At 33.2% G+C, this 21,696-nt stretch overlaps 4 protein-coding genes across 6 annotated transcripts in view; 3 read left to right on the top strand and 1 right to left on the bottom strand.

The window, feature by feature from the left end:
• Positions 1-15,634, bottom strand: part of LOC116345988 (myocyte-specific enhancer factor 2) — a 99,167-nt gene extending 83,533 nt beyond the window's left edge. Inside the window, exon 1 of the mRNA XM_031775854.1 lies at positions 15,617-15,634. The gene's annotated coding sequence lies outside the window, so the exon portion shown is untranslated. The remainder of the gene's footprint in view (positions 1-15,616) is intronic.
• Positions 1,512-11,393, top strand: LOC116345986 (blastoderm-specific protein 25D). Of its 2 annotated transcripts, XM_031775836.1 has the most exons (10): positions 1,512-2,048; positions 3,735-4,045; positions 4,130-4,374; positions 4,458-4,659; positions 5,673-6,083; positions 6,701-6,906; positions 7,167-9,061; positions 9,141-9,327; positions 9,467-9,578; positions 9,668-11,393. In XM_031775836.1, exons 2-10 carry the CDS (start codon positions 3,781-3,783, stop codon positions 9,892-9,894), a joined length of 3,750 nt encoding a protein of 1,249 aa, XP_031631696.1. In that variant the 5' UTR covers positions 1,512-2,048; positions 3,735-3,780; the 3' UTR covers positions 9,895-11,393. The 2 variants fall into 2 exon arrangements, with proteins under 2 accessions (XP_031631696.1, XP_031631697.1); XM_031775837.1 differs by lacking the exon at positions 5,673-6,083 and having other exon boundaries at positions 1,520-2,048.
• On the top strand, positions 12,174-13,092 carry LOC116345990. Its single transcript, XM_031775861.1, has 4 exons — positions 12,174-12,299; positions 12,369-12,518; positions 12,581-12,814; positions 12,892-13,092. The coding sequence occupies exons 1-4, from the start codon at positions 12,258-12,260 to the stop codon at positions 12,994-12,996; spliced, it is 531 nt and encodes a 176-aa protein (XP_031631721.1). The 5' UTR covers positions 12,174-12,257; the 3' UTR covers positions 12,997-13,092.
• A 526-nt stretch (positions 15,635-16,160) lies between the features above and the next one.
• On the top strand, positions 16,161-20,905 carry LOC116345987 (signal transducer and transcription activator-like). Of its 2 annotated transcripts, none has more exons than XM_031775838.1 (8): positions 16,161-16,248; positions 17,076-17,689; positions 17,765-17,835; positions 18,708-19,136; positions 19,201-19,331; positions 19,408-19,552; positions 19,630-19,900; positions 20,009-20,905. In XM_031775838.1, exons 2-8 carry the CDS (start codon positions 17,181-17,183, stop codon positions 20,784-20,786), a joined length of 2,334 nt encoding a protein of 777 aa, XP_031631698.1. In that variant the 5' UTR covers positions 16,161-16,248; positions 17,076-17,180; the 3' UTR covers positions 20,787-20,905. The 2 variants fall into 2 exon arrangements, with proteins under 2 accessions (XP_031631698.1, XP_031631699.1); XM_031775839.1 differs by lacking the exon at positions 16,161-16,248 and adding an exon at positions 16,318-16,600 and having other exon boundaries at positions 17,147-17,689.
• Positions 20,906-21,696: the final 791 nt, after the last annotated feature.

The following is a 21,696-nucleotide window of genomic DNA, read 5'->3' as shown; positions in this document are numbered from 1 at the left end:
GTTGTCACATTCATGTGTTTCTTACTGTGTTTTTTTATCGTTTTTAACTTTGACTCTAAGTGCTCTGTAATCGTACGCGCGCGCTGTTTTAGTCAAGTCGTTCATTACGCGTTAAAGGAGCGAAAACGAGAGAAAGAGATTGAAAGCGCCAAAGAAAGAGAACGAGAAATAACAGTGTGTGCATGTTGTCATTGTATCTCGTTTTTGCAAATTGCGTCGAAAACCATTTCAAGCGAAGATCGTGCACTGAAATGTCTCGCTCGCACTTTCTTGTGCCACCCGTTATACGTGCGCGCCTGCACACACATTGAAATTAAAATATATTGAACATACGCGCAATTATTGTGTGTGTGTGTATATATATGGTTTTTAATGTTGTAAATGTCGTAAAAACACGATTAGTTAGTTAAAAATGTGTGCGTTTCTCTTTCAATGTCTGGCTACAATTTTCATAATTGTCCATGTATGATTATTATGTGTGTCGCTATCTCAATCGGTTGGACCATTTGATTTCACTATCTCATTCATACAACATTGCATACCGCATATCAATGAATAATTTACCGAGAGTAAACAATACACATTTAATCCACACCAGAACCAGAAGAATGAATATGAACGACAATAATAAAAACAACAACAGCACCACCACATTTTTTTCTCTGTTTCATCTACTGATAACACTTGTGAGCGCCGCTCGACTCGCGTTCGCATTCATATTGCAAGTTGAATATGTGTATGGTATTTATTGTTGTTGTTGTGTGTGGAGCGGAGAGCTTCAGTCTGGTTCATGTTGTTGTTGTTTTTTTTTTGTTCAATTTGGAAAGTCCATAGAATGAACTTATCTGTTGGTATTCATCTTATCAGGCCTCAACGAGTGATTAAACATCGATTTTGTATGGTTTCGAAATTCTTCTTTTTTTCTTGATAAAGTACCCCGAATAAGGAAGAATGGGATAGTAATCGACGTAAAAGAGAGAGCGGGAGAGAAACTTAGAATGATGAGCTCATGTTTGATCTTGAGTATGCGATATCGATCCCAATCTTTCACTATATCGCAATGCCAACGCAAGATGGAAAAAAACACATACACTCTGTATAATATTGAATTGGTTTGTTTTTCAATAACGGTATTGTTGAATGTTGAAAGGTTTTTCTTTCCTCATCATACATTTTTCCAATTGGAATTTTAAATACGAAGTGAAATTTATTTAAATACGATATGGCAATTTTGTCGACGACTTAGAAACAAATCTAGAATTAAAATTAATTCGAATCGCGGTTTTCTCCTCGACATAGTCGTTCAATATAAGAATATGAATTTGTGTACATTTTATTTTGATTTCATTGTCATCGACTCATTGCTGCCACCTAGTGTCGAAACATCGAACATGCATTTTGACACAACTGAAATGTCATTGTCGTGTCATCATCGATACACACGCATACTGTTACACAAATGTTTACGTAAAAATGATATACACACATCGTTTATAACATAGGCAATGTAGCACTAACCACACACACTGAATGCCCTTAAGTCAATGTGCATATGACAACAGCAAGAACAACAAATGCTATGTGCATGTGTGTGAATCAGTGTTCATCGCCTTGGTGTTGTAAAAAACCATCACAGAAAAATATTGTGGCCAACACGAAGAAGAAGAGAGTAACAAAAAGCGAAGCGATTTGTATTGAGCGAACAAGCGAGTGTAGTAGAAGAAAAACAAAAGGAAAACATTAGCGTGAACAAAAAAAATATTTTTTTTTTCAATCTTCTTCTGTTATTTGTTGTGACTAGCATATATTCTCGATTCAAATCAAATTTATTTGACAAAATTTACAGTACATTCAATTGTGACTGTGTGTATGTGTCAGTGAAGTTCGGGTGCAGTGAACAAAAATTTATTTGTCGAAAGAATGAAAATCAAATTCGAATAAAATGGTAATTAAATAGTGAAAAATCATTCAGAAACATACAGCGCAAACAAATTGTGCAGTGGCCTGGCTGTTGCAAAGGAAACAAAATCAAAATCACAATAATTTATGTAGGTGAATTAGCTATTTTTTTTTTTTGTCTTTTCGTCTTCTCTATTTGGAAACAATTATAGCAAAATCTATATGAGGTTTTTTTTCTGTGTCGTGTTTGTCTCTTTCTGTGTATTTTCGTTTGGTTGGTCTTGTTGAATTTGTACTGCATTTGAATGAATATCAAATTATTCAGTGTTGTGAATGTAAAAGTTTGAATTTAAAAAAAGTACATGAGTTGTCGTCGTTGTTGTTATTTATTTGCAAAAGAAAAATGATAGACAACTTTTGTGTCTTTCTCTACATTTTCACTTCGCAACAACGAATTATTATAGTGAGATGAATGATGATCAACATGAATTTTACAATTTGCCTCATTTAATAATAGATAATTAATTGAGTTTACACAATCACATACGAGTAATGTACATGTAAATAACAAAAAAGGGGAACGAACAAACACCAGTTCTCACGAATTGACATTTCGTTTGGCTTGACGACTCATGCGATGCAGTTTAGTTAAATTGTGTCATACGAACAACAAATGATTGTCACTCTTTTTCACCAGTTTGATACGAAAATAGAAAGAGAGCGAGCGAGAGAGAGGGAGAGAGAGAAATGAAATAATAAAAAAAGAAAAGATTCCATATCATTCATGTGATTCCGTTTATTCAAAGTTTTTGATGTGGCCGAAGGTGAAATGCAATAAAGTGACGTTTATTCTTTTGCGTTTTCTCCAAACTCTCTTTCTGACGTCGTTTATCTGAGTAAAAGTAATCAAATAACATTTAGATTTGCATGAATGCCGTTATATACCCATATATTTATCCGTTTTTTTGTTGGTTGTCCCTCGTAATCAATGTGATTACAACGCAAATGGTTGAACACTAAGTAATAGCATATAAATTCGTCAGTCACACTAAGATTGGCATTAACATGTTTCGTGTATGGCAACAACAAGAGTACAAATTGCCCCATAAAATAGTCTTAACGCGACTAAAGTACGTCTACGTCAAATTAAAATCAATTAGCACTCCTTAAATAATAAAAAAAGACCAACAGAAATGTTCGATATTGTGTTGGTGTCATTCCGATATAAGGTTTGTCCGCTGGGTTTCATGTTATCGTTTTTTTTTCTACTTTTTATCCACTATCCACTTACACGGATCACGGACTGCCAATAAAATTGCCAATTGGAACAACAAACAATTGCGGTTCGCGCAAGCACACGTTCATTTCATTAACATACGATGCGAAACAAATAGAAAACCATAAAATTACAATTGGCGCGCGTACACATACACATACGCAAATTCGTATGTTTTATGCGTATTTTGATTTTGAACGAACTGAAAATTGAGTATTTAGATCATCGTGTCACATTTTTCTTCTTCTGCATAAACAAACAATGAATTAGACAGAAAGAGACCTTAAATGGTGCTAAACATTTGTTGATCGAAAATGTGAATTCATTTCGATTTCAACCGAATGACTTCAATACGCGTAATTGTTGTTTTGCAATAATTTCAAGCAATACCACAGGTTTGCTCTTCCGTTTATTGACCCTGTGGCATTGCTTGTGTGCACTTTCTAATTGAAAATGCACTGAAGAAAACAATAAAAATTTATTCAATTTTGCATTCACACATTTTATTTATCTCGGTGTTTTTTTTTTCTCTAACATATTGTTCGACTCTTATTTGCAGATAACCGGAGACGCGACACGGATTTGGGTGATGTAAATGTTTAAAAATGGATGTAAATACAACCGATCCATATGAGCGAAAGCTCTATAATATGTTTAAAAGTTTTGATGCGCAATCGGTGGGAACATTGGATAAAAATGCATTATTGGAATTGTGTACGACGCTTGAGTTAAAAGATCGCAGCGCTAAATTGGTCGCCAATTTAATCGATCCAAAGCGAAATAATCGCGTTTCGTTCAACGAATTTAAAGAGGGCCTATTGAATTTACTCGGCACGGACACCGAAGACAATGATGAACAATCCGAACATGGTATTTATTTTTCATTCAATTTGTTGGCCTTTCCACTCGTTTTTATTTATTTTTTTACAACAACTGTTTTTTCATTTAACACAGTCGTGGACGGTGCATCATTGGAAAAAGTACCATCACCAAATGGAGACGATGTGTCCACCATGTATGATGAAGCAAAATCACGTGAGGTTTCACCAAAGTTGGTGGTGCGCGGCAAAAAATATGGCCGAAGATCACGTCCGCAGAGTGTAGCTCCATTTGAATCATCACAATCCGATTCAGAGGAAGATTATGATTTTGCACGTGTTCCAACCGCCGGCGATAAATCAACAAAAAACTATCACAAAGTAAATCATTGATTCGATTTTTATTTTGCTCTCCATTCACAATTGCAGCTGAAATCACTTTCGTATTTTTCGTTAATTTCTAGGTTCAGAGGTCTGTGTCTCAAGGTGATATGCATGACAATGGTAGACGAAACGTTCGATCTATTGTATCATCGGCCAACAACAATGGTACAAAATTGAAGAGATGCGCATCGCTGCCAGCACAAAAGCGAAATGTTCCATATATTAGCAGAAAAGATACGGAAAATTTAAAATTACAACTTGAGAGCAGCGTCGAATCACTTGGTGAGTATGAATTTTTTGTTTTCTATTGTTTGATTTTGTTATGGGCATCTACGAGCACTGCATTTTTTCATACATAGCGTTAAATTTAAAATGCAGTATAGAAATCATGAACGGTCGGGGTTAAGTTTGGTGACATGTTTGGAAATAATTTCAATTCATGTTTCTTTTAACATCGAATAGAAAAGTCAGAGTTTCACTTTTAAAATGCATAGTATGCAAAAGATAGTAGCCATAACTTTTAATACAGAGCAATAGAGAGTAATGGCGAACATTCTTGATTGATCTCTTCAAACGCAGAGCTGTTATTGGTACCGTAAAAATGTGGACACTGGTGCTTCACTCATACTTGAATACGAGAAAGAGCAAAACTTACAAGAAAAATGCTGCCTTTAACAGCTCTGGTTAAGCGGTCGAATGTTCCTATCGATTCGATTCATTGGCGGACTCCAATTACTCCATTGACTCTGTGTTGTAAAATAAGTTGTATGCAAGAGGAAAATGGGTAGTCAAAAATTCATTCCGTTAGTTAAGAATTATGGTTTTCGGTTTAGGAACTCAGTCAAGAATTTCAAGAAATCACCAAATTTGTTAGTTTTTATAGAATTTTATTACTGAATAAAAATTCATATTTCTGTTCTGTATTGGTCATAAAAGAGGTCATTTTCAACTTCACTCTCCAGGGTATATGGATTTTTATTGGGTTCACCTCCAGAAACTCTGACTTTTAATTAAAGGATTGAAAAATCATCGCGCGCAAGTGGAATATGAAATTTAGCGATGCACTCGGTGTTTTTATTTGAAAAGCATGATCATTTTTATTAGAAACCAAAACAAATTAACAAATTAACTTTAGTACTACTAACTGTTGGTATTTCTTATTTTTTTCATTCCCTATACAAACGAAAAAAAAATATATATGCAAAATGAATGCGCGCGATAACTATACAAATAACATTTATTTGTCCTGTTGGTCTTCGTCGTTGGTCCGTTGGTTTGTCTCTCGCCTTCTTCAGATAATTTAGACTTTGAAAATCTATCGAATAGTCTGTTCCATGAATGGAACAATTTCGAAAATAATGCAATCGCCGATGACACTAAAGCAAATAGTGGACAGTCAACAGTAACAGCAACCGCATCACATCGAAATCGAATTGAATTAGAAACGATATTTGTGCGCGTCGGTTTACAAAATTCGGCGGCAAATCGTTTAGCCGATGAAGTATACAATAAATTGGGATTGTCGGCCGACGCAAGCATTTCTTTTACCGATTTTTTAACGTTAATTGGACAATGCCATTCGGAATCGGATGTCGTTTGTAAGGCACGAGATAAAAATGGTGGCATTGCCACAACTGCCGTCACTGTCGACGACGAATACACAATCAGTCCGTTAAACGAACACATGATTTTTGATATGCATGCAGGTTTGTTCTCCAACTCTAAATCTCACATAAATACACAAATACACACACATTTATACACCTCTCACTCTCTCGATTCCTTGCCTGTTGTTTGATTTTTGTTTACTTACTTATATTTTCCACGAAAAAAAAAACGAACAAAAACACTTATTTACTACCTGCTCCGTTTTGCTAGTCTCCTCCACTTATTTAATTAACTGATCACGATTTTTTTTTTTTTTTTGCTTTTCAAAAGAAGGACGTTTGTTTTGTCTTTACTTGCCTCTTTACTGATGGTACTTTGCTACGCTCATACACACACAGCAATGAAAAGACTATATACAAATCCATAGTGTGTACGTGACAAAGTATTTTCAACATTATTATTTGGACTTTAGTTTTTGTAATGCTTCGAATATTTAGCGCACAGCAACAACTCATATAGTATATTTTGCTTTCGTTATAATATAATCATTAGTGTTTAGAACTCATCATTGTCCTTGTCGTAACCATTCCTTATCACTATCAACATCCATTTGTAATACATCCTCATTTTCTTTAGTTTAAAGTTCATCACCATATCATCTCGTTGATGCATTATAGATATCTAATCTATCACGTTTCATGTATTATTTTATCAGATGAACCGCATGATTGGTCAAATGAGGCATTGCCAACTGATCAGTTAATCGATATGTGGGAAATGGCACATGTTAAAAATCCATCCGCATTAATGGAAGACTTGGGTTTCACCGAACGAGAAATCAATCTATCACGATTGTTGAGCGTCATTGACGAAGAACTACGGAATGTGCATAACGATCGAGAATTTACACCATTGTTAAGGGTAATTATTCAGTTCAAACTCATTCATGTTTCAAATTAAAATAGTTGGTTGTCAATAAAAAAAGGTAATAACAAAATAAGTTAAAAAAGTGGTATTCGGTTTTATGTGCTCATGACACCGAATGCCCGGAAAAATCTTGGTCTCGAGATGTAGTGGGTTGGGCGCTTAGGTCTGGGCCGGGGTGTGACCTCGGGTTTCAATTCGGTCGCTTTTTTATGTCAAAAAGATCGAAAATTAATAAAAATCTCTTTTATTCGTAGGCGTCGTTAGCTCTGCACAAATTGGAGGTGAATGCGTTGCAAAAATCTCTGCGTCACGCGGCCTATGAAAATAAGCAATTGCACATAAATGTGCGTGAATTAAATAATCGTTCTTTTATATTGGCGCAAGAAGTGGATGAACGGCATGCAAATTTGGAATCATCAACGCGCGATCAAATCAAACAATTAGAGCAACGTCATACTGAAATTGTACGTGAATTAACTCAACAATTAAGCAATGAACGCGAACAATGGTCAACATTAAATACAAAATTGGAAAAACGTATAAAACAATTTGAAATGGACGATGCAAAGCATAAAGCAAATATGTTACGCTTACAAAGTGAAAATAGTGCCTTAGAAAAAGAGCAATTGTCATTACAATCGCAAATAGCCGATTTGCTGGAAAAAAATATTCAATTAAATAATGAAATAGCCGATGCGCAAGACCGTTATGGTGGCGATGACGATGGTGACCGTGATATAATGGCAACCGATCAAACGCTCGATTTAATTGATAAAATTGCAAAATTACAAATTGAAAATGCAAACTTGCGTGATCGCAACGACGAATTGGGAATTGAATTGGAAGAGACATTGGCCGAATTGAATAAGGTAAAAAGTCGAAAGCAATTGCGTGTGGATAGTAGCAATCATAGTGGTGGCGAGGATAATGCAAGTAGCAGTGGTGAAGGATCAAATGTATCGGGCGGTTCGGCGACAAAACGACGCGGCGATTCACCCAGCAAAGCAAAATTATCCGAAGAAAGTCCACGATTTGGTAAATTACGAAAATATCATAATGATAATAGTGAAGGTGAATCGGAAACAAGTGGCGATTGGCTTGCATTAAATTCGGAACTAAATCAATCGGCATCAATGTCACAGACAACAGCAACAACATCCGGGTTTTCACAGGATTTCTCAAGCCTAACCGATCCGAAAGAGAGCGAAATTAAAGAGCTTCGCCAACAAATTGTTAAACTTGAAACGGAACTCAGTGCAATGAAATCACAACAACAAAAACAACACCACTCAACAGCGAATGTCACAGAGAAAACTGGCGATGACACAACAGCAACGCTCAAAATCGATGGCACTAAAGATAAAGCACATGTGCAACGAATTCAAGAGTTGGAAAATAGTTTGGAACAAATGCAAAAAGAGTATGAAGCATGTGAAGATTATTGGCAAGGTAAATTGAATGAAGAACGACAATTGTATGAAGAAGAGCAACGTATTAGCGATGAAAAATTCACGGAACTTTTGAAAAAAATGACCGAATATGAAGAACAATTCACAACATCCGCATCGGATAAAGATGGCCGACTCACGCCTATCGAAGAGAAATGCCAACTTGAACAACAATATGCCGATTTGGAGGCGGAAACTGAAGAATTCCGTGAACATGCTCGCAAAATATTCGAAGCAAAAACACATGAAATCGATCAATTACAGGCAAAAATTAAAGAACTTGAAGAACGTTTATGCTATCCAAATGCAGGCCAACATGACCAGCATACAAATTCACAACAACGAATTAAAACATCGGACAGCGAAAGTGTGGCCAGTTCACCGATTAGCTATTTATGGAATCAGAGTACAATTCAAGTTCCAACACGTGACTATCAAAATCCAAATTGGAATCGAACAAATAGTAATAAAACGAATGATGATACAGTGGCTACCGTTGCACCGATCGACGATGATACCGTTCAAAATACAATAATCTCACCAATTTGCCGACCACATACACCATCAGCCGCAACTACCACACTCAAGAATACCGTTGTTGAAAATAACGAAAATGCCATCGATAATACCACCGAAATTTTGGACGATGTTTTATCGCTTCGAAGTTTCGGCACACACAGTGTTGCCTCAACACATAGCATGTAAGTCTTCCGCTGCACTTGGTTCCAAATTTAAATTTTTTAATTATTATTTTTTTCGATGAATTTTTTCCGTGATTAGACATCGATCGTTACCTGAAATCATTAGTACTAGTCCGAACATGATACGTGAAGATATAAAGCGGTTGAAATTGATTGAAATCCAATTGAACGATGAGGTTAAAGGCTTAGCACATCAACGTGATGGTTTGGTGATGGAATTACAGCAATTACAAGAGGCAAAACCGATGCTGGCTGCAGCGTATGCGGTAAATAACTACATGTTTTACACATACACTTCCTTCTATTTTTACACTCTCTTTTCGCAATTATTATCAGAGTTTTTTTTTTTTAATCCAAGCATTTAAATTCTGATTATTTAAATTTTGTTTTCATGTTCAACAAAAGCGAACGCCGCATCCCAGCTTAATACAGCGCATTCAACAATTGGAGCAAAAAAATCGTCATTTACAATTTTGCCTAAAGCAACAACAACAGTACACCGAATCGATTATGCAACGTAAGTGTTTTATAGCAATTTCATTCTAATAAACTCAATCAATGAGATAAAAAAAAAATCAAATGTATTCCATTGTCGTCCAATAACAGAATCGTGGCAGCAGCAACGTACTGAAATCAATGAACTTCGTGGTACCGTTGAGACTCAAGTCATAATAATCAATGAGCAAGCGCAACGATTGACAAATTCTGATTTGCTTGTAAAGGATTTGTATGTGGAGAATTCACAATTAACAGCAGCAATACAACGACTTGAACAGCAAAGATCACGTAATAATATGATGCTACAGCATCAAGGCGTACCCGGAATGCTATAAATTCTCACAACATAGAGAGAGGGAGAGAAAGAGAACCGAATACTTCCTGTTTCTTTCGATCACTTAAAAGTAGAAATGCAGTATTATTGCAAACGAACAAAATAAAAGACAACGTGAAAGGAAGAGTCACAACTAAAATTTTCATCACTAAGCAACAACAACAAAAAATACAACACTGATATTTTTTATTATTATTTAATTCATTATATTGTATAACACAGACACACCGAGTGCATTAATATGTTCCTTTAACGAATTGGGATATGTGTAGTATTTAAAAAAAAAAAAGAAACAATATGGCGCTATAATGAAAGGGCCCTGCGCATTCAAGCGCAATTCTGCAGATTTTAAGCGTTAAACATGAAATGAAATATATATATAGTATATTAATTTATTGAAAAAAAAGAGAAAAAGAACAACTAACCTCACTCATATTCACATTGAATAGACACGCACACGATGAATTTTGAAGAGAATGACAAAGAAAGACATTAACAACTGAAAAAAATGTATGTAAATATCCGAATATATTGCAGTATATTTGTAATGGAGAGAGAGAGAGAGATAGCCAGTTAAGCTATGGCTCGATATAATCAAAAATGCTTTTTTGAATTTAAACCATGTATTCCTTTCCTGCATTTTTTCTTTCACACGATAAGTCGTTCATATATAGAAACTATATTAAGTTGTGAATAAAGGGCCTCCTGAATACTTGCCACGTATCAAATTCGAGTCAGACATTTTGTGTGAATATATCGATGTGTACTATGTTTTCATCATCTCAAAATCGATTTTCTAGTTTTTAAACACACTCGAATTTGTCTCTTTTTTACAAAAATTTAAATTAATGTTTAATTTATCGAAAACGGATTGTGAATATGAGAAGAAAAAAAAAAAACAAATAAAACATCTCATAAAAATTGAATTTTAAAACTAGCATTAATAATCAAAATTGCAACATTTTTAAACGAAACAAAAAAAATTGTGCGTGGCAAAAATATTTTTTTTTATGTTGTCTAACCACTTTGGTGCTTGATGTTGTCAACGCAACGGAATAAATTATTATTATAACCATAATAATAATTATAATCGTGTTCTTTTTTATTTCTCACTCATAGTTCTCTGACATGCAAAATTAAATGTCAGAATTGTAGCGCCCCAGTAGGTACTGTTCGTTAAAGTTGAAATTAGAAACCGCCCATTTGCCATCCAATATTTCCATCTATTTTGCTCCAAATTCAATAATCGCTCAGTTTATTCAATAGTGAAATGTATCTTTATTTGCCATAAAATAGTATTCATCATTTGAAGAGACAAACAATAAGTGCATCATATACAGGCCGGAGACATCGACTAATCCGAAAATTTTTCATATGATTGGAGCTAAGTAGCAAAACGTATTTTTAATTAAAAACATTTATTATAAAATACAAAAAAAATCATATCTATTTTAATGACAAATAAAAAGAGCTAATAAATAAATATCTGAACAAACGAAATTTCTATTTGGCAGTTTTATTTGGAATCGATACGAACATATTGAAAAAGAAAAGAAAACCAGAAATCGTGAAAAGATGTATGTCCCAATACTCTTTTGAGAGTTTAACAAAAGAGTTTGGAAAAGTCGGTTCAGAGTTGTTAAAGGCACCGCGAAGGTATCGGCAATTTTCATGTAAATGGTGTGGAACTTCGAAAATTGCATTGAATTCAATTGTTCCAATTGTTAAGAATTGGCTGTATTTTTATGTTTTGTAGCAAAGAAAATGTCTGTGAAATGATCTATGGTGGATTTTTAATCATGAAAAAGTGTATAGCACCATAATTCATTCATAAGACATCCCATTATATTTTGTGTGAAACGACACAATTATTTACTATTTCCATTACATTTTTCGGCCGGAAGTGCAGGAATCATCTTTAAGAACGTTATCATCGCCATACAACAATAAAGAAGTATTCCCAACATTTGTGATATTTGAATTAAAATAACGAAGGGAAAATTCGGAGTGGCCAATTTTTTTGCTAACTGCAGATAATTTTTAAATAAATAAATAGACAATTGGACATGTTTATTGTTTCTCGATGTTGTTTACCGTAACAAACGTTTATTTATCGTTTTTATTGTGTTACGGAAAACCAAAAAAAAAAATGGAGTAAATAAAGTTGTAGTGTTATTGATATGTCTTTAGCATTTTTTGCGAACATTTCATGTCGACATTAGCACGTCCACAATGCACAAAAATGGTGTAAATAAATAAATGTCAAATGCAGATGAATTGTAACTCGCTATTTAAAGATGATCATGATTCAAATATTACAGTTGAAAAGTTATTTTGTAAGCGTGCACATAAATCGTTGAAAAAATGAAGGTATTTTTCTTGCTCAGCGCCATTGCGTTTGTTCAGGTTTGTGTGAAGTTGTGTGAAGTACATTTTCCTTTTGTTAATCGGTTAAATGGTGTGCTATCTTTTTAGGTATATTCAAGTGAAAAGACGGTCTTTGACATATTTGAAACTTTACGAACTGTTCCTGATTTGGATGCAAAAAAGCTGAATGATTTGACTGAAGTGTTTAAGAAAATGAAATCTCCGAATTTGACCGAATTAGAAAGAGTTTCATATTTTGTGAGTATTTCATCATTATTTCAATGAAAATGAAAATATCAAATTTCTTGCTTCATTTTCAGGCGACCGTATTGACGTTATCAGTTAGAGATGATATGTATAAAACAAGCGAAACTGCTGTCACCCTATTTGACAAGTATCATGAGAGGGCTGTTGAACTTAAATCGTCTGGAAGGAATATGACATTGGAAGAGACACCGCTTTTGTTATCCGATGAACTGTCTGTGTTGAAAGTTGAAGAAGCAATAAACAATGCATCGGCTGGACTATCCGATGAGCCCGCTGGACGAAAAGTGGTAAGTACTTTTATTCTATTGCGAAAAAGTTACTATATTGATTCACGAGAGTAAATATCATTTGGGTTTGATTTCAGGTTGACTATGTAACAGCCATATTTCATAATGCGTTAGGGGTTTCAAAACGTTTAGTTTGTGACACAGCATTTGCCACGGATATTTGCAAAAACTACGCGAAATAGCATACATGCGATAATTTTCATTGTTTTAAATTGATATTGTATTGAAATTTAATTTTATTTTAACGATAAATAAAAGAAAACAAACCGAGATCAAGACCGATTGCAGTTTTATTTAGATGTTTTATTTACAAGCGAAACGACCAGATGATTTCAATTAAGATTAAACTGACAGGCTCATCGGAAACAAACAACTTGAAAAATATATTCGTAAAAGATAAATAGAAAAATATATTGCTAAAAGAACGCACAGAACATTTCTGAGCGCAAAAAAGAAACAAATTAGTAATGAGCGCAAAAGTGGAATAGCCTACTTGTTTGAATTTTGTTCTTGAAAACAGATCAAAAGGCAAACAAGTAGGCTTATTACACTTTCGCTCAATATTCATTTGTTTCTATTTGTTTTTTACGAATATATTTTTCAAGTTGTTTGCTTCCGCTGAGCTTTTCAACTTATCGATAAACGTTTTTGCGATGTTTATCCTGTTTAAGAGACGAATATCTTATCCTCACGCTTTAAGATTGAAATAAAATGCTAAAACCACCCCTTGTGAATGATTATGTTACTTTTTACCCGAAATGGCACAACATGCGATGCTTGGTAATACTCCTAGATAATATTGTTGTTGAAATAAAATGGTAAAAACCCAATTCATTTCAACGAATTGATATCATTTCGTTTCATTTCAGATCATTTTTGTACGCAATCAAACAACAAAGTGTTAATAGTGCTAATAGTTTTTTTAAATTTCGTTCTATTAATTTTTTTCCCAATATTTTGTTAAATCTCACATGAAAAAATTAAAAAATATAATTTGACTATTTTCGAACTAAATTTTGACATTCTGAAATTCTGAATGTAAAACAGAATTTCATCACTTTCAATCAAATTGATCAGTACATGAAAAAAATCCATGTGAAATGATCACTTTGGTTGAGTGTACAGCGCAAACGAACCGTCCGCCGTTTCGTTTGGTATTCTACTAAATGACTTTCGGACATGTCTCTCAACTTTGATATACAATATGTATTCCAATAGTAATAGGGCGCCGAATGTATGTGTGCTATTATGTACGAGTCGTTAAGTATTGAAAATTATTTACTAAAGACGCGTTTTGTGCGGCCGGTCAAAATATCAGGGCTTGCATAACAGCTTGGGCAAAAAAGGTTCTCGTTTTGAGAATTCATTTTTTGTTTTAATGCTGATAACAAACACACATTCTGTATTTTATATAACGTTATCATAAAAAAGGTTGAATCGAAAAATTCAATTTTAATTCAGAATTGAAAATGCGGAAATTGATTTCAAATCTTAGAAAGAGGAAACGGAGTGTGTTTTTTAAACTTTCAATATTCTTCAATAAGCTTCACGAATGCTATTCTCTTTTTCAATAAAAATATTTCTTTTTTTATTGGGCGATATTTTTTAAATGAGAGTTTCATTCAGCGCTGCTGCCATCCACAGCATAACAAATCACCTTGCTGAGAATGCGGTTCGATAAGTTTACACAGCACAGCGAATGATCAACCTCTTCGCGTTTCTGTAAAAGAGTATTCTCTTTCGTTCGTGTGTTTTTTGAGTCATATAATCGTGAAGAGGACAGTGCATGTACTGTTTTTCGGTGAGAGGTGTAAGCCGCTACAAAGGACTACGCATCCTCTGCCAGGTATGTTTTTATGCTGTGGATGGCAGCAGCACTGAGGGAAAATCTGTTTTAAATGTTGATCATTACTGATCTTCATGAACTATTACAAATGAATACGCAGCATATTTAATGTAGAATCTAATATATACGTATTCGGCTGGAGAAGTGAGTTTAATCATTTCTGTTTGAGCAACCGCATATAGTAAGTTAAATAATAATGTCATCGTTTGAGATTCCGACTTATTCGGTTTATGATGATTTGAAAACGATTTTCTTTTTTGAAAACTATTTTGTATTGTAATATAATATAATAAATAGTCATTGCATGTTGTAGATCTGTCAAAACCTCTCTAAGGGTATAACCGCTTGTATCTTATTAGACTGTTGAATAATGAACTGTTGATGTTGATTTCAGCATCTTTTCACTTTTAAAAGTAAAAAAAGATAAGTCAAAATTGTGTTGTGCGTCCGAGATATTGTTTGAACTGAATGACGGAAGTATATATATATATATGGCCGAGTATCCATACCATTCAGAATTACATTCACAAGAATTGATAAATATCAAACATTTTCTACTTGATGGTTCTTTATTATTCACTATTTTGTATGGACACTCTAAATGGAAGAGCGATACTAATTTGTTTTATCAAACATATGCTTGATGAGTTTTATTTAAATTATTTGATGATCTTCAAGTTTTGTCAAACTTTTTTCACCATTGGAAGTTTCAATTATAGAAATAATATATGCATTGACAGTATCGCAACACAGAATTATTTAGTAGCTATTAGTGAAGAACTGAACTGTTTTTAAATAAGAACATGTATACGAATTCAAATATAAAGATGTGATGCCAATAAAAGACTTGTCCGAAATATGTGACATTTGAAAATATCCAGTAAGAAAGTCAGTAAGCAAAATCAATTAATTTTTAATTATAGGAATCTTGCAAAGATACGATGAAAATGACTTACAAATTGTGTTTTAAAATACTGTCACTAATTTCGACACCATTCTGACTCAAAATTGTTGCTGCGATTGTATACAAATTAATATGATTGTAATTAATAAAAAACAATTATACACGTAACAATTGGTACAATCGATCAAAAATCTATCACACATTTTGAACAACAGTCGGTTATGTTTGTGTGTTAACTTGGGGCGGTAAGTGTTGATAATTGTTTTAAATGTGACTTAAAGTCGTTATGTGTTTTAAATCATATTCAAAGTCTGTTATTTTCAGCGTTTGTTTCTTAGAGCGATTATCAATTTTAATTACTTTTCTTAGCTATTCACTAAAAAGAGGCTCTGTGCTTCTCCATCTCCTCAGAGTGGTCTTCCTCACATTTAGAGCATTTTCTTTCGTCACAACAACGATCATTCGAAATGTATCTGATTGTTCAAAATTACACACACTGATTGTGGCTGATCTCTGTTATCTCGTGTTCATAATAAGTTTGTATATTCAGTGAATTTTTTATTCGTAATTCGTATGTAGCAAGTTTTTTGTTAGTTTTGAATATTCAAAAAATAGTCTTGTTTGAATGGCGCAAGGTAAAACAAACAAGTTCAACATTTTAAAGTTCAATTTATTTGCCTAAGGGTAAGTGTTATAGTATCAAGTTCAAAAATAACATATTGTTACAAATATTGTTTAGTATTTTATTGGTCGAAATTGACCTATTGATTGAGTGTATGTTGAAAGTAATGAACGTTTTTGTAAAAACAAAAAGTGATCATGTCATCAAGTTTGAGTTTCTTTGAATGCCATCTAATCGATTAGTGATGCATTGAAACCATTGATATCGGCAATATGATAAAATGTGATAGATGTATGTGGTGGTATCATGGCTGGTATATAACGGCAAAAAAAACGAAATCTTATACTTCTACATTTTAAAAAGTCACCTGGAACGCTTGAATATTATTTTTAAATTCAAAAACCATCTTTATAGGTAAGATAAGATTATGTTGCATGGGTTATTAAAATAATGTTGGTATTCATTTAAATTATATTTCAAGTAAAATTCCATCCAATCAAATAATTGACAAGTGTGTCAAACGTCAAGTTTATACATCATTGATCAGAACGAAGCATTTCTCTTGTTGTTATGTGCAAAAAGAGTCGCTGGTAAAATATCTCGTTAATTTGCAAAAAAAATCCAAACACAATCTTCTTGCTTATCGCTGAATAAATGACAAAAAACGAGATTGTGTGTTTTCTCGTCTCTTTTTTCAAAAGAGTGTACATAAAAGCTAGTCACATTCAAAGCTAAAATATTTTTGATTTGCTCCGCTCGCACGAGAAACCGTTTTTAAACCGCATTTCATTTTATATCACAAAATGTCTTCTTAAATTTAATTTTTTTGCACGTTTTTTTGCATTTTTTGTTTCAAAATTTAAGAAATACTTTGTTTATACCATTTTAGTTTGATTTGTTGCAGTTGTTGTGTATTTTTCATATTTTTTATGAAATTATCAATTATTGTATCGACATTAGTTAAACAATCAATTATCAACCTAAATCATACGAGATGCGAAAATTTTTGAGATTATCGCTTAATGGAAAGGAAAAGACGCCCAATGAAAACTATAGAAATCCCGAAACTCGTGGCGTTTACAACCGAATTGGTGGCTTGAAAAAATTACACAAAGAAAACATCAATTGTTATGTGGAGCTCCCAAAGGAAAAAAATGATTTAGTAAGAAAAAATATGTATTTGGGACTTGTCGCCGGATTACAAGAAGTAGCAGAATCGCTTAATAAATTGTTCTTAGATACAATTCTTCGGCAAATACACGTTTGGAATTGTGATGATTCACTTTACAAAGATCCATCTATTCTTGATGACTTTCAAACATGGTTCAGTGAATTGACTTCAATCATTTTAGCCAATTGTGAATTGATAAAAAAGTTGGAACGCTATACCAAAAATAGCTTCAAGAACGAATTGGAACGGATGCATAGCCTATTTAATCAGATTTTCGCAAAATGTTTCGTCATAAAACACCATCCAAGAGTTATTAAATATAAAGATTCAAAGTAAGTTTTATGCCATTTCTGTAATTCGGTATGAATTTAAAAGAAATATCCAATTAAATCATTTGCAATTTGTAGCTTCAACTTGGTTTTGAAAGCGTTGATGCCCGGAGTAAAGATTGTAACTGGAACATTGGATCTATTTTCAGGTAATTTTTTTTTTTGGATATTCTACATTATTTTATCGAATCGTATATAGTTTTTTACGACTAACAAAATTACGTAAGTGTGCCTTATTTTTGGATAATTCGTTTGTTTTTCATATGAAAGAAGAAAAAAGATTTACGTTTTCAAATATGAACGGTTTTTATTTTGAAGTATTGCTCTTCAGCACACCAGAGATGGGAAAGGTATTGTATTAGGCCAAAAAAATAAACAACGTAGATTTATTGCATTTTGTTTCAGTTTATTCCCAAAATTTCGGTTTCTATCTGGGTTGGTATGTAGATTACTTTGATACATAATCTACATTTTGTAAATTCAATTTTGGCTAACAAATATAGTAAAACCACCAGAAATTGTATCAAAATACCGAAAATTGTATGGAATTTTTATGGTAATTTTTATTGAGAATGTATCTATTGGACTTTTAACATAACAAATCTTTTCAATAGAAACACATGTCTTTCATTCACCAAATTCGGAGAATGTTTTGAGTGGTAATTTTGAATTTTTGAATAATCTACAATGTATTGTAGAAAATGTGGAGTATACATATTCTACGTAAATTACATTTTTTTTTAAAAATCGTGTAGATTTTCCAACCCAGGTTTCTATGCTAAAAAGTTAGCTTGCATATGTAAGCCTCTTTATTTTTTTAGATGGATAAAAAGAAGGGACTATGTGAAATCTAAAGAACAACAAATAGAATAGCTAAAAATATTATCACTTTTAATGGGAATCACGTAATCTTAACAAGCAAAGTGCTCTCATAATGTTTTTGAATGCTTCATAATTTAAATAATCGTCAATTTTTGTAAAAGAATTGTTAATGTTTTTTTTTTTTTTTTTTTTTTTTCAGGGGAACGAAGATGTGGATACATCGATATTAATAAGTTTACAACAGAAAAACAGGGCCACTTTCATTTGACGTGTAAACTAAAGAATTTACAGCGTACGCGTGAAAATGATACTGTATTGGATGAAAAGTATACTCTTAAATTGAGTTTAGAATTTCAAATGGAAGCCAAACCTAAACAACCTGTTCCTGTGTCTAATTTGCCGAATGCAACTTTGGAATTGACATCATTGTCAATTACGGCTATTTCAAATTCCAGCCAAGAGGCATCCGCTCAGGCAACGATCCTCTGGGATGAAATGCACCGTAAATACGACGGTTCCGAATTTTATCATAGGAATAAGGTCTTTTGGTCAGATTTCGAAGATATTATAAACTCTTTATTCATGGAAACTGGACATACTTTGAGCAGTGAAAACCAAAGATACATTTGTAAGTCGATGAAATTATATAAATTTATGTGAAAATATGTAAAATTCATTCAAATAATTTGTAGATGAAAAATGGTGCGGAACATCTGCGGAAGGGAGTCGTCAATACAATCGTGAAATATCGAGGACTGAATTATTCCAAAGGAAGGATCCAAAGGCAAAATTTACACATTGGGAATGGTTGTTCGCTGCATTGGTATGTGTAACCACCGTAATATTCAATTTCAAAACATTTCTAAATATTTTCCAAATTGTTCAATTCACCGGTGTAGAAATTAATACGAGACTACCTTAGTGAGGAATGGAGAAAGGGCAGAATCGTTGGTTTCATTAGCAAGGATGAAACCAAAAAAATACTTTACAATTATTCTCACACAAAGAAAGTATTTTTGTTACGCTTTTCTGATTCCACTCTGGGTAATTATTGTGCGATAATTCTCTTAACACTTTGTGTACTCAATTCGAATGTATTTTTTATTTTGGTAAAAAATTAGGAGCGATATCACCCACTACAAATGATGGTTCTAAGAATATCGTCAAACTTGGTCCGATTACAAAAGACGACTTCAAAAACTCAAAAAGCTCTGAAAATCTAACCGTTGGCGATATAATACGCGAAATAAGTGAATTGGGCCAAGTTTATTGTTTTGATGGCCAGATCATTGAAAAGAAAGAAGCATTCACATTCACGAGCGATAATACCGAAAAATCAAAAAATGGATATAATGTACTATTCAAAAGATTCGTCACGTTGTTTGATCAGAGGTAACTTTATGCTTTATCACACCACATGCTATATCACACCATTTCATTTATTTAAAAAAAATGGTCATTTTGTTTTTAATTCAATTGATTTTTCATCGCCATAAATAGTCCACCAGCAGAAGGTCACTGCGATATAAATCCATTCGCTGTTAAATCAGTCAATTCAAATGTGTCGCTACAAACTGCATCAACAAGCAACTTATACAATAACCAAGCACCAAGTTCCAACATGGTAACGGAGACTGAGGCGTTTCCACAAAATTCCATTGGACTTCAAACTATAAACAATATCAATACGAATGATGTAACAATTGCGAAGGAATATGATACCATTGCATCGGGCAGAGATGTGCTACCAACTTCAGACATAGAAACATCCAATGAATTTAATTCAATTGATACAAATATGTTGAATGTCATTATAGATTCAATGGAACTTGACGCTAATATGCTACCCATGACAGACAACAACAATATGAACGAGTCATTGAACCCGAGTAAACAGTTGGAAAATAATACAATTGACCCCAATGGATGGAACCATAACTGTTTACCAACTTCGGATGGATTTTTGCATAACCAATATAACGATGGTTATAACGGAAACATAGCAATTTCATATACCCAATCAACAACCATCTCAGCTGATCCCGATCCATTTCCAAATACAAACGGTATCTTCTTACCAAATTCCATGGAAGCGATGACAAACACAACTTCATTTTTCACCAATGAACTTTCAAATGTAAACAATAATATCGGTAAGTCAATGAATCCATGTACGCCACCGAACCCAACCCAATCAGTCGCCACCGAACCCAATCAGAACAATTCGGAGATGGAGACAGTCACACAAAGTCAAGCGTATTGGCCTGATATTCAATGAGGAAATGGTTTTTCGTTACAGCATAGTATATAATAGTTTCATGGGAATTGTTATTGTAAATATATTTTTACTCTCTCTATTTTTACACGGCGTGTTACACTTCAATAAATTTTGTTTTGGAATTAAATTTTGAAAAATTTCTTGCCGTGTGTTTCAATTTAAAATGCTTTTTTACGATGTTACGAATAAAAAAAATTGATTTTGATGTTACGAATAGAAAAAATTGGTTTTGATGTTTAAAATTTCATGACAATTGGTCGATGAATTAACATAGCTCAAATTTCACATTTTTACAAAAATCAGGAAAAAAATGACATTTGTCGATAATTTGTCATATTGAATTTTTTTATTTTTAATCCGATCGTCGTGAAACTTTGGGAAACTTAATTTTCTGCCAAAAAAATGATCTAGACAAAATTTCATGACAATTGGTCGATAAATGAACATAGCTCAATTTTCACATTTTCACAGAAGTAAGTAAAAAATGACATTTGTCGATAATTTGTCATATTGAATTTTTTTATTTTTAATCCGATCGTCGTGAAACTTTGGGAAACTTAATTTTCTTCCAAAAAAATGATCTAGACAAAATTACATGACAATTGGTCGATAAATGAACAAAGCTCAATTTTCACATTTTCACAGAAGTAAGTAAAAAATGAAGTTTTTCGATAATTTGTCATATTCAAATTTTTTATTTTTAATCCGATCGTCGTGAAACTTTGGGAAACTTAATTTTCTGCCAAAAAAATGATCTAGACAAAATTTCATGACAATTGGTCGATAAATGAACATAGCTCAATTTTCACATTTTCACAGAAGTAAGTAAAAAATGAAGTTTTTCGATAATTTGTCATATTCAAAGAACACTGTGACTCACCACGGTAAATTCTCTACTGTCACTTCTATT

The sequence above is a fragment of the Contarinia nasturtii genome, unplaced genomic scaffold, assembly GCF_009176525.2.
Source record: "Contarinia nasturtii isolate CC-2019 unplaced genomic scaffold, AAFC_CNas_1.1 Cnas_scaffold_1371, whole genome shotgun sequence".
NCBI classification, from domain to species: Eukaryota; Metazoa; Arthropoda; class Insecta; order Diptera; family Cecidomyiidae; genus Contarinia; species Contarinia nasturtii.
This window is presented reverse-complemented; position numbering and strand designations above follow the sequence as displayed.